Below are 17691 nucleotides of genomic sequence, written 5' to 3'. Positions count from 1 at the left end.
GGAGAGGGGAAGGGGGAGGGGAGGGGAAGGAGGAATGGGGGGAGGGGAGGGGAGGGAAGGCGATGAAAGGAAAAAGCAAAGTATCAAAATGGGGTTTTTTGTTTGTTTTGTTTTGCCAGGGGCTGGGAGGGAGGGCATAGAAACTGATACTAGGATCCTAAATTTCATATGGGAATGCAAAAGACCTAGAAAACACAAAAATCATCTGAAAAACAACAAAGTCAGAGGACTTACTCGTCCCTATTTCAAAAGTATAGTAATCCACCTTATCCATGGTGGATACATACTGAGACCCCCAGTGGATGCCTAAAACCATGGATAGTACCAAACCCTAAATATACTGTTTTTACCTAAATATACCTGTAAGAAAGCTGGCTTTATAAATTATGCACAATAAAAGATTAATAATAAAACAATTATTATATTGTAATAAAATGTGAATGTGGTCTCTCTCTCCCTCAAAGTATCCTACTGTTTTTGAACCTCAGTTGACCATGGGTAACTGAAACCATGGAAGGCACAACCACTGAGAAGGGGAACTACTATACAAAACTATAATAATCAGACAGTGTGGTACTGGCATAAAGACAGAAACAGAGATGAAGGGAACAGAATTGAGAGTCCAGAAATCCACACATCTATTGTCAATTGATTTTTGACAAGGGGAGAAGTGAACGGAAATGGACTAATGGGTGTAAGGTTTCTTTTGTGGGTGATGGAAATGTTCTGAAATTAGATTATGGTGATGGTCACACAATTCTGAATATACTAAAAGCCAATGAATTACACACTTTAAATGGGTGGATTTTATGATATACGAATTTCATCTTGATAAAGCTGTTCAAAGGATATGGGAATGTTACAAACAACTTCATGCCAATATATTTGACACTTTAGATGAAATGAAATGCCCCTTTTTATGCCTTAGATTCTTCCTATTAGATTTATTTCTATATTTTTTGTTGCTGTTACACATAGTGTGTGTTTTCATTTAATAAACATGTATCTTTATATAGAAACACTACTAGGTTCTGCACATTAATTTTGTACCCAGTTACCTTCCAGAATTATCTTAATGCTTAATGCTGTTTTTAGTTGATTCTTTTGGATCACCAGTTATACAACAATATCATCAGCAAGTAATAATTTACCTCCTTTTCATTTTTATACTTCTATTTTTGCTATATTTCTATTTTCTACTTCTAATTCTATTGGCTGGTATCTCCAAACACAAATAATGATGGTCTTGTCCCTCTCTTGTTCCTAACTTTAACAGGAATGCTATGAGAGCTTCCTTCTTTAATCAAGATGCTGATTTTGAAGCTGAAATATATTTCAACAGTGTAAGAAATTATCCATTTTCTTCTTAAGAGGGTTCATTTTAAAAGAATCTAGGATAGATGTTAAATGTTAACAGATGACTCTTCAACATCTATACAGAGGATGGTATAGGTTTCACATATTTCACATATATATACATATTTATAGATATGTTAATATTGAACTATCCCTATATTTCTAATTAACTCCACTTGGTCACAAAATCTAGCAGCACGCTGAAAGTTACTCTTTCAATGTGCTGCTAGATTTTGTTTCTTGATCTTCAATTTTACAAAAAAATTTTTTGGAAACAGTCTCAAAATTATTGTCACATTATTACTTTCTAGATATTCTCCAACTTCAGTTTAAATTTTCTTCTTTGATCAAAAAGTTTTTTAAATGTCCAGTTCATAGTATTTTCTCTTTTTTTTTTTTTTTTTTTTTTTTTTTTGTTTTGTTTTGTTTTGTTTTTTTTGAGATAGAGTCGCTCTGTCACTTAGGCTGGAATACAGGTCACAGCTCACTCTACCCTTGACTTCCCAGGCTCAAGCCATCCTTTCACCTTAGCCTTTTGGGTAGCTGGGAGTATAGGCACATGCCACCATACCTGACTAATTTTTCTATTTTTTGTAGAGACAGGGTTTTGCCACGTTGTGCAGGATGATTTCAAACTCCCGGACTCAAGCGAACCACTTGCCTCAGACTCTCAAAGTTCTGGATTTACAGGCATGAGCCACTGTGCCCAGACTCTTTTTCATCCTTTTTTTTTTTTTTTTTTTTTTTGAGACGGAGTGTCACACTGTTACCAGGCTGGAATGCAGTGCGCGATCTCGGTTCACTGCAACCTCCACCTCCTGGGTTCAAGCAATTCTTCTGCCTCAGTCTTCCAAGTAGCTGGGACTACAGGCGTGTGCCACCACACCCAGCTAATTTTTGTATTTGTAGTAGAGACAGGGTTACATCATGTTGGCCAGGATGGTCTCGATCTCTTGACCTCGTGATCCACCTGCCTCAGCCTCCCAAAGTGCTGGGGTTATGGGTGTGAGCTCTTTTTCAATTTTAACTTACGTGTTTATTGCATGTGCTTTGTGATCTAATATACAATCAATTCCTAAGAATTTCCTAGGAATATTTAAAAAGAAAACATGACCTCTCTGCTTTCAATGTTTGACGGTTGATATGTATGAATCAGATTTATCTGACATGTTACTTATTCTATATCCTTAGTCATCTTTTATCTACTTGATCTATTGCAGACTCAGAAAGATCAATTAAAGCCTTCTACCTTGCCAGGTGCGGTGGCTCACACCTGTAATCCCAGCTCTTTGGGAGGCCAAAGCGGGCAGATCACCTGAGGTCGGGAGTTTGAGACCAGCCTGACCAACATGGAGAAACCCTGTCTCTACTAAAAATACAAAATTAGCCAGGCATGGTGGTACATGCCTGTAACCCCAACTACTCAGGAGGCTGAGGCAGGAGACTCACTTGAACCCAGGAGGCGGAGGATGCAGTGAGCCGAGATCGCGCCATTGCACTCCAGCCTGGGCAACAAGAGCAAAACTCCATCTCAAAAAAAAAGCCTTCTACCTTTAGTTATTGTCTGTTACTCCATGTTACAGCCTATGGTTTTACTTTGTGACTGTTGATGCAACATTATTTGGAGCATATTTAACGCTAGTATCTTTGAGTTACATCCTTTATCATTACAATATGCCACACACATACAAAAAATTCACAGTGACCTGCAGGATCTTGAACATGATTTCCCTAGGCACCATTCTTACCACGCAGCACTGTGAACAAACAGCACTGCTCTGGCAGTTATACAGGACTCAAGGCTTCCACCTACTCTGCTCCAGGTCACATGAACTACAACCTCTTCCTGGGCCCACGTAGCATCAGGAGCAGCCAGGCATGCAAGTTCTTACACAAGTACTTGGGGAAAGGATCCTCAGCTGTATCACACAACAGCCAGCAGAGAAGCTGGATTTAGGACTTTCCTGCTCTTTTATGATGTTAGCTGTAGGCTTGTTAAAAAACAAACAAGCTAAAAAGAACTTTTCTGCTTAGAAAACTGACCAAACAGGCTGGGCAGAGTGGCTCACACCTGTAATCCTAGCACTTTGGGAGGCTAAGGCAGTTAGATCATTTGAGGCCGGGATTTAAGACCAGCCTGGCCAACATGGTGAAACACCATCTCTACTAAGACTACAAAAAATTAGCTGGGCATGGTGGCACACACCTGTAATCCCAGCTACTTGGAAGGCTGAGGTAGGAGAACCACTTGAGCTCAGGAGGCAGAGGTTGCAGTGAGCCAAGATCATGCCAATGCACTCCAGCCTGGGTGACAGAGTGAGATTCCATCTCCAAAAAAAGAAAACTGACCACATAGCCTTAGGCTTTGCTGTGTGACTGTGTGACCTCCTGGTCAGTTTGTTAACTAGGAGTTTATAAAAATCACCCATTAGCAATTGTTTTTTCTGTAATGTGCTAAATTGTGCACATGGTTTGCTCTTACTTGTTAAAAGACTTAAAGCCCCAAAATTCAGTGTAATATGTCAGTGCCTGTGAGAAAGAAAACACATTAATTCCTTTTAATGTCTGCTATGGTCTAAATGTTTGTGTCCCCCCAGCCAAATTCATATGTTGAAATCCTAACCCCCAAAGTGATGATAGTAGGAGGTGGCACCTTGGGTTGGGAGGTAATTGGGTCACGAGTGTGGGGTCCTCATGGATAGGATTAGTGTTACAAAAGATGCCAAAAGAGACCCCTCTCCTCTTCCTCTTCCACCACAGAGATGATGATGCTCATGAACCAAGAAGCAGGCCCTCACCAGACACCAAATCTGCCAGTGCATTTTTTTTTTTTTTTTTTTTTAAGACAGGGTCTCTGTAGCCCAGGCGGGAGTGCAGTGAGGCAATCATAGCTCACTGTGACTTCAAACTTCTAGGCTCAAGTGATCCTCCCACCTCAGCCTCCTGAGTAGCTAAGACTATAGTCACATGCCATCCTGCCCAGCTAATCTTTTTGAATTTTCTGTAGAGATGGGGTCTTGCTATGTTGCTCAGGCTGGTCTCAAACTCCTGGCCTCAAGTGATCCTCCCACCTCAGCCTCCTAAAGTGCTGGGATTACAGGTGTGAACCACTATACCCAGCCTCTGCCAGTGCCTTGATCTTCAACTTCCCGGCCTCTAGAACCATGAGAAATAAATTTCTATTGTTTAAAACCTACCCAGTTTATGGTATATTGTTACAGCAACCCAAATAAACTAGGACAGTATCTTTAAGAACCATACTGGAAAAGAGAAATCATTCATAATAGGAATGTTAACAATGAGGGAGACTTAAAAATTAAACATGCTTTTTACAAATTATCCCATTACAAAAGGAGTTGGGGGCTGGGCCTGGTGGCTCACACCTATAATCCTGGCACTTTGGGAGGCTGAAGTGGGTGGATCACTTGAGGCCAGGAGTTTAAGACCAGCCTAGCAACGTGGTGAAATCCGGTTTCTACTAAAAATAAAAAACTAGCTGGGCACAGTGTCGCATGCCTGTAATCCCAGCTACTTAGGAGGCTGAGACACAAGAATTGCTTGAACCCAGGAGGCAGAGGTTGCAGTGAGCCAAGATTGTGCCACTGCACTCTAGCCTGGATGACAAAGTGAGCCTCTGTCTCAAAAAAAGCAAAACAAACAAAAAACAAAGGGAGTTGGAAAGAGTGAGAATCACAATGTTTTTTATTATACACATTGGATGGCGCAGAATGCTCCAGCACCATGCAATGTCAGCTCATGGGAAAATCATCACTACCTAGCACTGAATCTTCCTTTGCACTCAGAGGCTCCCCATTCAAGTTAGTGTCACAGTAAAGTTGTCATGTTTTGAAATGCACAGTTGGGTTGGATGACTCTGGTATTGAACTGGAAATACTGTTCGCATATCTAAACAGATCCTCTAGAAAAATGAACTCACATACTAAGATCTCCTTGCACTCCATTCATGGCCCTTTTAAAATAAGGATAGTTGGCCGGGCATGGTAACTCGCTCCTATAATCCTGGCACTTTGAGAGGTCAAGGCAGGAGGGATGGCTTAAGCTCAAGAGTTCAAGACCAGCCTGGGCAACATGGTGAAAATCGGTCTCCACAAAAAATACAAAAATTAGCTGGGCATAGTATCATTTGCTTGTAGTCTAAGCTGCTTGGAAGGCTGAGGTGGGAGAATCACTTGGGCCTAGGAGGTCATGGCTACACAATATGCCGTGACTATGCTACTACATTCCAGCCTTGATCAAACAGTGAGACTCTGTCATGAAAAAAAAAAATTAGATTTGGAGTCTTTAAAAGAGATTCATCAAGAACCTGTTCAGCCCTGGGTAGGAGCATTGAACAAACAGAAGGATACATTCAGAGTATGCAGAGAATAAGTGCGTTTATCTAAATCTAATCTCAATTTTGAAAATACTACTATTATTTCCCACCATTAATGAACTGGCTATCTTGCCCTATAGAATGAGTCTTTTCTACCTACAAAGTGCTACAAAGTGACTGTTAGTATATATTTTAAAGGTTCTTGGTTTAATTTTGTTACTAAACTATTTATGTTTCATTCAAGTACATGACTGATTTAAATAACCTATTCTTAATATGAAATTATCTAAGTGAGATCCTGTTCTTGTAATCCTAAAACACCGAACTACGACTCCGCTACCTGAACCTGACTGACACAAGCACTTGTCCCAGTTCCTGGTACATGCTGGTTCACTCAATACAGGGTGGCCATCACTGTTATAACTATTGCTATTGCCACAGCTGTAATAATACTTTAATTTTGCAATTAAAAAGAAACTGGGGCACTGACATGTTTGCTGCTCTGTACAAAAAGCCAATTCAAATTAAATTCTTATCAGAAGAAAATAAATTCAGTGTTCATCAGCAGGCCTTTCACTATAGTTTTCCCAGCCATTGCTTTGTTGCCTTCAGTTACTCCTCTACTAGTTTCTTGAAGAAAGGTTGTTAGCTAAGCGTAATATTCTTGAACTATATCTTCTTTCCTAGAAGCCTTAACCACTATCTTCAAAAGTAGGATGTCAATATTAAGAAGTCTGAAGTCTGCCGGGCGTAGTAGGCCATGCCTGTAATCCCAGCACTTTGGGAGGCTGAGGTGGGCGGATCACCTGAGGTCAGGAGTTGAGACCAGCCTGGCCAACATGGTGAAATCCTGTCTCTACTAAAAATACAAAAAAATTAGCTGTGCATGGTGGCACATGCCCAGAGTTCCAGTTATTGGGGAGGCAGAGATTGCAGTGGGCAGAGATCGTGCCACTGCACTCCAGTCTGGGTGACAAAGCAAGAGTCTGTCTAAAAAAAGAAAGTCTAAAGTCAAAAAANAAAAAAAAAAAAAAAAAGGTCTGAAGTCAACCTGATTACCATTAGGCTTCAAAGTAACTCAATCTTTTGATATAACTGCCTAAAAGATTCTTTCATCTTTGACTTCTAGGAACCTCACTAGAATGTCTTAGTATTAATTCTCCTACATCTTTTTCATTTTTTTGAGACACAGTCTCACTCTGTCACCCATGTTGGAATGCAGTGGTGCAAACAAGGCTCACTGCAGCCTTGACCTCCTGGGCTCAAGCAATCCTCTTACCTCAGCCTCCCACGTAGCTAGGACCACAGGCATATACCACCATGTCCGGCTAATTTTTTTATTTTTTGTAGAGACAGTGTCTCGCTTTGTTGCTCAGGCTAGTCTGAAACTCCTGGGCTCAGGCAATCTTTCTGCCTTTGTCTCCCAAAATGCTGGGATTACAGGCCAGGGTGCCTGGCTCCTATATCATTTTTTACTGAGACACATATCTTCTCGATCTGAAAATTCACATCTTTTCATTTTGGGAAAATCTTTCTCGAATAATCGTCTTTAAATATTTCTTCTGTATTACAGGCTTTCTTCTCTGAGAACTCCAATTACGTATACGTTAAATCTCCTTTATCTCTTACTACTGTCGTTTTCTCTCTAACCCTTTCTAACCTTTTACTTCCTTCTCATTTTGTTTTTGTTTGTTTGTTTTGTTTGGATTTCCTGGCCTATCTCTTACCTTATTTTTGACAGTATCTATTCCTACTTGTTTTGCATTCAATTTTGTCTCTATTTTTTGTAATGTTTTTTAATTCCACTTCTTTTCTGAGCTCTGCAGCTTACATTTCATCTTCTGATGTCTTGCCACATGCCTGAACTTATTTTATAATGGCAATTATTTTATTTTTGTGCTCTTTCTTTCATGAAGACAATTTCATTATTCATGAGAAAGTAATAATTTCCATAAGCTCCATGGCAATTATTTTTATCTTTGAAGTTAAACATTTTTTTTTAAAGGTGGGGTTTCACCATGTTGGTCAGTCTGGTCTTGAACTCCCAACCTCAGGTGATCAGCCCGCCTTGGCCTCCAAAGTGCTTGGATTACAGGCATGAGCCACCATGCCCAAAGTTAAACATTCTTTATCTGCCTTTTGTTTTTCTGTTCTTTTCTTGTAGTATTTTAGTACAGATTCCATGCTCTTCCTTTTTGACAAACCCAGCTTTGTATTAGTTGAGGTTTCTCTGCACCAGCTATTTGTACAAAGTTTATATAAAGGAAGGACTTGGTATTTCAAGTAACAGGAACTTTCTTTTTGACACGGGTTATGTAGGCATCCTCTTAATCTTTCTTTCTTCCAAGCCAAGAGATATGCGGCTCTACACGTATCTCATTTACCCTCTCTGCCACTTGAACAGATTGCTTAATGGAAATGTGGCTTGATTCCTTGATCAGTCCCTCCTCCACGGCCTCTTAGGATCAAGATGGGTCCAGAGACTCTCCTATTACAACCTGTGCATTCTGTTCTTGTTGAAAAAACAAAAAAAAAGATTTGGGTTTTATGCCTCCAGGTGGGAAAAAGTACTCAGCTAGCTCTTTCTGAGATCCACTATCCCCACAGGTAAGTCTCTCTGCACTTCCTCTAGCACCCCTGCACGAGCTCCAGTGCTTCTTGCAGGCATTCCTTCTGTGTTGTGGTGCTTGGCATCAGATATCTTCAGATCTCCCAGTTTTGTCTACAATGGAGTTTACATTTCTTTTTTCCATTCTCCTTGTTGCTAAGAAGTGGTTTCAGAGACCAGAAGAGGAGAATGTCAAGTATATTTGCTATATTCACTCGGAAAGCTCTCAGTAGGAAACCACTGACACCTTATGATTTTCAAAGCCTCATCATGTGTAACTTCTCCCCTATATATGCTATACACACACTAGTTATCAGCAACTTAAACCTAAAAAGGTTAAGTGGCTTACCCAAGCTCTCAAAGCTAGTTAGAACCCAGACGTCTTGACTCCTGGTCCAGCACTCTTATCACACTGCACATCCATGCACACATATGGCCACTGAACTCAAGTGACCTTCCTTCTAAGTATACTTATTACCGGAGCTAATCTCTTAGAATTATACTTAGAGTAGGAAACCACATAACAAACATCAGGAGTGAGGAAGAAAGAAGACCAAGAACCCAAGATTAGTTCCCGTTACCTGGCTTAGTATCTGTCACTCCTTCCATGAGGACCAGTCCTACTGGTCGCTGACAAGCGATGCTGCAGAAGCGGAAACGCAGCAGGAAGTCTCGGCCATACTTGCGTCTCTCTGCAAACCAGGAAAAGCCATATAGTGAAAGAAAGATGACAAAGCCACATGTTGAGACCTCCTTAGTACCAAGCAACTTCCAGCATAGGTACACAGAGGAAGTACTCAGAAGAAAAGGAGATTTTCCAATGGCTATGATTTAAAGTTGTCCATTTTATTGGAGGACCATTGGGAGGACAGTGAGAAAACAGAGGAACTTGCTAAGAGAAATGAGGGATTACACTTTTTCTTGTCAAGGAGATACCAGCTTTCTCCCAAATGGGCATGAAGACACAGTCAACCAAGAATGTGACATGTGCTCACCTGATCTCTTGGGGTGACAGGAGGTGACATACTGACAGCAATCAGTGATGCCCAGGGAGCTGGGCCACAGTGGGGCCTGCAGCTTCCTCTGGTAAAGCTGATGAGAGAAGTCTTCCTGTCCAGATACCTGCAAGGAAAGAGGAGGGTAGGAATGAGGAAACCAAGAAAAAAGAAATAACAGTCCATGTTTTGGGACATGTGGACAGATACAAACACACATAATCACACACTACATACATGGTATAAGCAAGGATGTAAGTCTCAGGGGCAGGTTAAAAATAAGTACCTAATTAAAACCACTACTTTTTCACTGGCAACACTGAAATGTTCATGAAACAGGAGGAGGGGTAAGAGACTGAATCAAGGAGAACTGAATTGTATTTAACACGTGGTTCGCTAAATTTTACCTCCGAAAAATCTACACAATTCTCCTCCACAGAGAATATCAACTCTCAGGGGCTTTAAGTTGCAATGGTTAAAGTTTTATCTTCATCTTTGGATCTTCTGGATCAAGGTCTAATATCCTTAACCTATTACTGGGAAACCACAGGGTCAAACCAAATGGAAAGCACCAAAGCACTTTACCGTATCTATGTCACCATCCTCGATCAAAGCCAATGAGCAGCCTGGGAACGGACAAAACGTAGTGGGGGAAACATTCGGCAACATCAGTCATCTGCAGATCTCCAACATGTGTAGCAAAAGTCCCTTCATGCCAGTTAACAACAACAAATATTTGAAAGCCAAAAGACACTAGCTAGGTGCTGGGGATAGAGCAGTGATAGATAGAATCCCCTTGCCCTAAAAGGGCACACGTTTTCAATATGTCATCTGAAGTAAAACAGATCTGCAATTCAATGGCCACTTAATAGCTGTGTGACTTTGGGGAAGGTAGTTAACCCTCTTTCGTTCAATATCTCCTACTATAAAATGGGATAGGCCAGGTGCGGTGGCTCACGCCTATAATCCCAGCACTTTGGGAGGCTGAGGTGGGTGAATCACCTGAGGTCAGGAGTTCTAGGCCAACATGACCAACGTGGTGAAACCTCGTCTCTACTACAAATACAAAAATTAGCCAGGAGTGGCGGCACACGCCTGTAATCCCAGCTACTCGGGAAGCTGAGGCAGGAGAACTGCATGAACCTGGGAGGCAGAGGTTGCGGTGAGCTGAGACGGCCCCTCTGCACTCCAGCCTGGGCGACAAAGCGAAACTCTGCCTCAAAAAATACATAAATAAAACGGGATAATAATACCATGTACAATTAAGAATCTTAATAATCACTACTAGTTACTGACTTTGAACCAGATACTGGAAAACACTTTACATGCATTATTTTATTAAATCCACCCAAAAAAACACCTCTGAGGCAGGTCCCATTATATCCCCCATTGTACAGATGAGGCAAATGGGGTTTAGGAAAGTTAAGTAATTTGCCCAAGGTGGCAGAAGAGGGATCTGAACTCAGGACTGTCTGGCTTCAAAGCAAGTGCTCTCATTCACTATGCCTAACAGTGCCTGTCATGTGGCAGGCATTCAGTAAATTCTTTTCCCCATTCCAGGAGCTCCTTGATTACACCTCCTTTAGGGCAAGATCATGCCTTTCTCTGCACACATGGCAACTAGGACACTGCTGGCACATTAACATAAAATCCCACGTGTGCAACAATAATTCAATCGTTTTGTGTCCTTTCACCATTGGGCCTTGCCAAAAGTTAGGCAATAAACTGAACCAGTAGGGGCACAATAGAGGAAGAAGGAGATTAAGTAACATAAAGAACTCAGCATAAGCTAATAAAACTATGAGGTATCTGTCATCGACACTCAATAGTTGGAAGGAATTAGATCCATATACAAATTGCTGAGTGAAAAAAAAGCAAGCAAAAATGAAACATATAGTAGCATATCATGTTTATAAATCACATATAATAGATTACATATTGGCTGTTACAAGCAATCACAGCATAGTATTTGAGCGTAAGAACCCTGCAGCCAGACCACCTGGTTACAAATCCTGGCTCCACCACTAACTACCCACACAACCTAGGGCAAATTACTTCACTTCTCTGGGCTTTAGTTTCCTCATTTATAAAAGCCATGATAGAAATTGTTTAAATTAATGAGTTAACGACTATAAAGTGCTTAAAATAGCATAGCACACGGTTAAGTGCTTAACAAATGTAAATGCTGATTACAATATCATAGGAACATAGATATCACTGTAAATGCAAATAAGACAATCTAGAAGACTACCACCAAACTTTTCTTAGGTCATTACGTGACTCTAAGAGAATAGGATCAAGAACATGGGTAATAAAACAGGCCTGTGCCTTACTGTATAATGTTCAAATTCCTTCAAGTATGTACTTATGTATTACTTGTGAATTAAAAATATTAATGATAAAAAATGAAAAAATTCCAATATGCCAAAGTACTCAAGAATTCTTAACTTCCAGGCTTGGTCACAAGCTACTCAACATAACAAGAAAAAGGAGGAGCAAGTCAGAGCAGGTGTCTAAGGTCCCTGCTACAGAAGCAGCACTGATGCAAACACCTAAATCTCTCTCTAGACCATGTTCCCATCCCCACCGTGGAATCTTCCATTTCACCTGCCAGGCTGGCATCCCATGGTACTGGAGCTCTCCATCCCTGATGAAGTTGTAGAGAGGTGAATCAGGGACAGAATTGAGGTCCCCGCACAAGATGATGGGGCAGTGGCTGCCATCTGACAGTCTGGCCACCTTGTCCACTTCTGCCAGGAGAATGGCCATCTGGGCCAGCTTGACATCACCCCGGCGTGGGTTGTAAAGGATATGGGTATTTGCCACACACAGCGGGGCCGCTGAGACTTGCCCCAGGCCTTCTGGGATGAGTGGTTGCAGTAGCAACACTAAGCCCACATTATCCCGATTAAGGAGCTCCAAGCCAGGCCGGAAGTACTCCACAGGGCTGGCACAGAGCAGGCGGAATCTGGTAGGCTTGTAGCAGACAGCACAGCCATCGGTTTTACACCCAGTCCTCCTCTTGTAGAAACAAGTAAAACCTGCAAGGAAAACCCCACCAAGGAGATGGGTCAGAGTCCTTAAAGCCTGAATCCCTTCCAACCAGCATTAGCAGCCCCAGTGTGTGCCCCTAAGGCATTGTTCCTGCTCCCAACAAAGGAGCCTTGCCACTTCCTTGCTTCAGCAGGTTCCCACTTACAGTTGTAACCAGGTGGCTTGGGTGGGGTGGAAGGGCAAGGGGGGAAGGGTATGAAGCAATTCAATATGATAGAAAAGAGCACGGAATCTGGAGTCAGACAAGCTGGACTCCTAGCTCCACATCTACTAGCATTGTAGCTTTGTGAGTCTGAGGAAGTCACAAGAATTTTCAGTACTTCAGTTTCCTCATCTATAAAATGGGAATAAGTCTCACAGTCTCACCACACTGGTTACTTCAAGGATCAAATAGCAATATATGTCAGAATTGCTTTAAAACTGCAGAATTCTACTTTCTCAGGCATAAATGGAAGGAGCAAGCTGACAGGTGAAACTGAGGGTTTACTAAAACAAAAGGAAAGGATGGGATCTTCAGGAGAGAGTAGACAAGGCTATAGGAAGAAAAGGTGGGAAGCATGCCAGGGAGTTGCATTACCCATCATTCGCAGAGAGGGTTCCAGCTGCTCCCAGTAATGATCTTCCTGGACTTCCTGGAGACACAGGATCTGGGAAAGTGACAAAGAACCCAATCACTCCAGAGTGCTGGAATGTGACCCCCACCCTCTAGGAGCAGGTCCTGAGGCCAGGTGGGAAGCTGCTGGGTCACACTGAAACTTCCCCCAGGGCTGACTCTTCTCAGAGTCACCAACAGCAAGAACAGGCCCAGACTTAAGCTGAAAAGATTAGACATGTGCACTGGATTTTCCTGCTCCTTGAACACCTCAAGCCTCCCTTCCCGAATAAATGCGCTGGAAAGTGCACACCTAGGGCAATTCTTCTCAGCATCTGCCAACAACTCACTGACACCAGGCAGGCAAGCTCCAGCCCCAGATAGGACTCCAATCATTTGAACAACGGGGTGGAACTCATCTTCTAAGAGCACTAGGAAACAGCCCAGGTCCAGCAACAATGCAAGATGGCACCTCCCCCTCTTCACTCACATCGGGGTCCCAGTGCTGGAATTCCTGCATGAGGTTCATGAAGCGATAGTTCCAATTGAGGATGTCCGGATGGCAATGTAGATAGAGCTCTGAGCTCTGCTGCATCAGGTCCTGAGCCAGGATGTTATAAGACATCAGAGTGAACTGGAACTGAGGACCATCTCCTGCTTCCAGGCCCTGAGCATCTGGCTGGGTGGAGAAATCCTCCCATTCTCGCCACAGAATTTCTGCAAAGGGATTCGGAGAAGCATTCCATGACAAGGATGAGTAATGCAGAGGCACCGCCATCTCCACTCCTGACTCAGTAATTTTATGCCTGAAGTTCCTTTTCCATCTTCCCTGTCACCCCTCCCTCTCTGTGGGGAACTGAGCAGTCTGTAGACATTCTTCAGATGACATGGTTAGCTCCACAAAGCCAGAGACAATCTTGGCCTGCTCACCACTACATCCCCAGTACCTAGCATCTAAGAGAGGCTGCATATATGCAGGCTGACAATCTCTCACTTTCGACAAATCCATGAATCTCTAGAGAATCACTCAGATGAGTGTTCTTAACAGTCACCTGAGGTTAACGACATTTCTAGAGTAATTACAGCCCTGGGTGATTTCTGACCCCTAAATCTGGAAGAGTCTGTGGGGCTAGAGACCACAATATGTCCCCATCTCCCCTATGGCATTTTGCTGCATAGTGGATTCCAAATCTCTTGATGCCTTTCTTCAAATTTGAATGGACTCTGAATACATAACACAAATAAAACTGAGGCTGATTGTGACTGAGACAGAGAGTAGGGCTCCAAGACCTCCTAATCCCTACCCCTAGAAAGCCCTAGGGTTACCACCAGAGAAACGACACTGGAGAATCAGATCTAGAGTATGCTTTCAGGTCTGCTCCTACCTGGCTTTATGACTTTAGGCATGTTCTGCTACCTCTCTGTACTGTGATTAATTCACCTTTAAAACCATGGGGCTAGATGAGATTATCTGTAAGGCCCCTCTAGATCTGACACTCCAAGATTCTTAGAAAAATAGAATGCAGTGGCAGAGCTCCCTACCAGAGAATCTTCTCTTTAGCAATTGCTCTGCCCACACCTGAGACACGCTGCTCCCTTGGCTCACTCAGCCAGTTGTCAGACTCACCATGATATGGTATTTCCACCGGGGGAGGCTGCAACTGCCCCAGGCCCTCAAAGGACCAGACGGGAGCCTCTTCCTGGGGCAGAGGCTCAGGTGCTATGCTCCAGGCCACCACTGCCGGGTCCTCTTCCCACTGCTCTGTGGCTAGGGCACCCACTGGGAGGACAGCACAGTCTGCATACTGGGGGTCCGTCTGCATGGGGATAGCTGTCCACATGGGGCCCTCCACCTCTGGCAGTGGCTCCTCTTCTAGCATCTCAGGAAAAGGCTCATCCAGGTTCTCTGCTGCCCGAAGGTCACTCAGCTGCCTGCTGGACCACTTATCCTCTGAAGCAGCATTCTCTTCTCCAGGATTATCCATCAGAAGTGCCAGGCTGCTCTGGGCTAGTCCCTTATCTATAAGGGGACCCTCACTTGCAGTTGAGAGCACCTGGCTCGACCCTTCCTCTCGCCACTGCTGCAGCAGACCCTCACACTCCTCCTGGTCAGGGCCCCGAGGGGCCATGGCAAAGTCGCCCTCTACCTGGGAGGATGAGCTCTTCGCCAGAAGGGCATTTTTTCGACATGTGAAGAAAGCATCTAGGAGGAAAGCCAAAATAGCAGGTTATAAGAAGACTGTCATTCAACCCACACTCTTCTCCCAGCTAAAACATAAGCCCAGTAAAAGCAAGACCCATAACCACCTTGCTCATCACTGTACCACCACTGAACCTGCCCATCTTAATGCCTGAACATCGTCATCAATATCATCATATTTACTATGTGCCAGGCATTGTTCTAAGTATTTTACAAGTTTTGACTAATTTATACGGCAGGGATCTGATAAATATTCAGTGCATGAATGAAAGAACAGCTGGCCCACATAATCTAGAACACAGACGGGCACACATAACCACACCCCTTTTACGTGACAGTTAAGACTACTATTAACAAACTCTTTGGTTCTAAGAACCACATTACATTGGAACCAGCACTTGACTATGAATCAGAACTGTGGGTTATGGTATAGCACCAAAATTAATAAAACTGACCTTGAACAATGCCCCTAGTCAGACGGAGTTACTCTTGACTGTAAAATGGGGACAAGAGGCCAGACGTGGTGGCTCCCAGCACTTTGGGAGGCAGAGGCAGCAGGATTGCTTGAGGCCAGGAGTTAGAGACCAGCCTGGGCAACATAATGAAACTTCATCTCTATAAAAAATTAAAAATTAGCCAAGTATGGTGGCACATCCCTGTAGCCCTAGCTACTTGGAAGGCTGAAATGAGAGGATTGCTTGAGCCCAGGTGGAGGCTGCAGTGAGCTATGACTGACCTTCTGCACTCCAGTCTGGGAGGCAAGTGAAACCTCATCTCTAAAAAAAAGGAAAAAGAAAAAAAATAGAGACAGAGAAGTTTGAACTAGAAAATCTCTAAGAGCTTTTCTAGCTATATAAATTCCCTAATCTATTAATGTATTCCAAAAGAAAAAGTTCTAAAGTAGTCTCAAAATCTATACAATTTACATCTTAGCAAAGGCCCCTAAGCCTCTTCTCAAGGCTACTTATTCTAATAAAACCTTCACGAACTTCATTATCTGCTTTCCCATTCCACAACACAACAGAGGCTATAAATGAGGAGGTGCCAACAACTGACAGTAAGAGAGAGCCGCAAATGACAGCCAACGGCCAAGAAAGAACGTGGGAAAAACTCTAAAATTAGAGCCCCCAAACTCTGAGCAAAGTAGTTTGGTGAGAGCAAACAACTCCCACACTCACACACTCAGTCATTTATTTACAGCACAAGACAAGTGGCATGCACGATGCTAGCCCTCAATCACGAGGCTCATTGGCAATTTTTTTTAAAGGCAAGAAAATGTAAAAGTGGCTCAAATATTGAAAGACAGTTCAAATATCTTGTTTGGGGCCTCTGTATACTTATGTCCTTCTAAACAATGGTTTTTAACCACAGTGATTTTGCCCTCGGAAGACATTTAGCAATGTCCAGAGACACCGTGGTTGTCACAACTGCAGCAGTGCTACTGGCATCTAGTGGTTAGAGGATAGAGACGCTGCTGAATTTTGGACAATTCACAAGACAAACCCACAACAAATGATCTGGCCCAAAATGTCAGCAGTGCTGAGACTGAGAAACCCAGCTCTAAACTCTTAAGCTGGGTGGCTGAGCTTTAGTCTCAAGGACTTGCTAATTATCTGCTCCTTGAAACATCCTCTGTGTATACCAGATAGCAGAGGTTCTTTGGTTCAGATGCACGAAGTTACTGGCTTTCAATTCTGGCAGATGTTTTGTGGTGGTGGTGGCGGTGGTGGATTTTCAGCAGCAGAATGCTTTTATTTTTTAAAAATCCTATCTGGAAACCAAATATGCCAAGTAAATGTAATTGAGACTACTTTAAGGTGTAGGTGGAGAGGGGCCCTCCTCTGAGATTCCTGGAACTCTACTGGTTTGCAAACCTCTGGACTAGTACACCATATCACTAAGGCTGCCATAGCAGGCATGAGAAGAGCTCCAGAAATAACAGCAACGTAGTTAAAAGAATATGCTTAGCTCTCTGAAAACAATTACTTCTGTGGAGTTTCCCAGTCCTCAGAGGTATGGACACACAAGGCATTCCTGAATTCACTGGGTGCCAACTATATACCAAACGATGTGTTAACACCAGGGATACAACGAACAAAATGGATGTGGCCCTGCCCTCCTGAGGCTCGCATTCTAGTCGCAGATACACGGTAAAAATAAATTTAAAATATTCCTGTATGAAATATATATTATCAATGACACACACATTTCGCAAAAACTATGTAAAGTTCCACAAAGGAAAACCACAGATTACACAGTTGGGGCCCTTATTCGTAAGTACTTCTTAGTCCAGGCCCATAAATTAAAGGCATAAAGTCTGGGAGTTCCATAGGATCTCAGAAACTGAGGGTTGCATTAAAGCGTCTGGAATTTCAAAGCCCAGGAACAGATAATGCAACAAATTACGAAAAAGTAACGGAATAACCACGCCCTCCCCTCTTTGAGGTATGGACTGGGCATTGCCCCCAGCCCCGCCCAACTCCCTCTAAAGTGCCGGAGGCAGGGAGGGGCCGGAGGGGCGGGGGCCGGAGGGGCGGGGGCCGGAGGGGCGGG

General features: G+C 43.1%; 1 protein-coding gene across 3 annotated transcripts in view; it reads right to left on the bottom strand.

The window, feature by feature from the left end:
* The window catches only part of ANGEL1 (angel homolog 1), a 26142-nt gene that overhangs the window by 7380 nt on the left and 1071 nt on the right, over window positions 1–17691 (bottom strand). For 2 of the 3 annotated variants that reach the window (XM_017528571.2, XM_017528573.2), the window contains exons 2-7: window positions 14566–15141; window positions 13429–13655; window positions 12924–12993; window positions 11900–12333; window positions 9293–9419; window positions 8879–8989 (exon numbers count right to left, since the gene is read on the bottom strand). In XM_017528571.2, the coding sequence (XP_017384060.1) occupies window positions 8879–8989; window positions 9293–9419; window positions 11900–12333; window positions 12924–12993; window positions 13429–13655; window positions 14566–15141 (1545 nt within the window). Of the gene's footprint in view, window positions 1–8878; window positions 8990–9292; window positions 9420–9877; window positions 9919–10387; window positions 10506–11899; window positions 12334–12923; window positions 12994–13428; window positions 13656–14565; window positions 15142–17691 lie in introns of all 3 variants that reach the window. The other variant, XM_037738509.1, reaches the window with a different exon arrangement.

The sequence above is a fragment of the Cebus imitator genome, unplaced genomic scaffold (assembly GCF_001604975.1).
Source record: "Cebus imitator isolate Cc_AM_T3 unplaced genomic scaffold, Cebus_imitator-1.0 Scaffold54, whole genome shotgun sequence".
NCBI classification, from domain to species: domain Eukaryota; kingdom Metazoa; phylum Chordata; class Mammalia; order Primates; family Cebidae; genus Cebus; species Cebus imitator.
The sequence above is the reverse complement of the archived record's forward strand: the minus strand, read 5'-3'. Positions and strand labels throughout refer to the sequence as shown.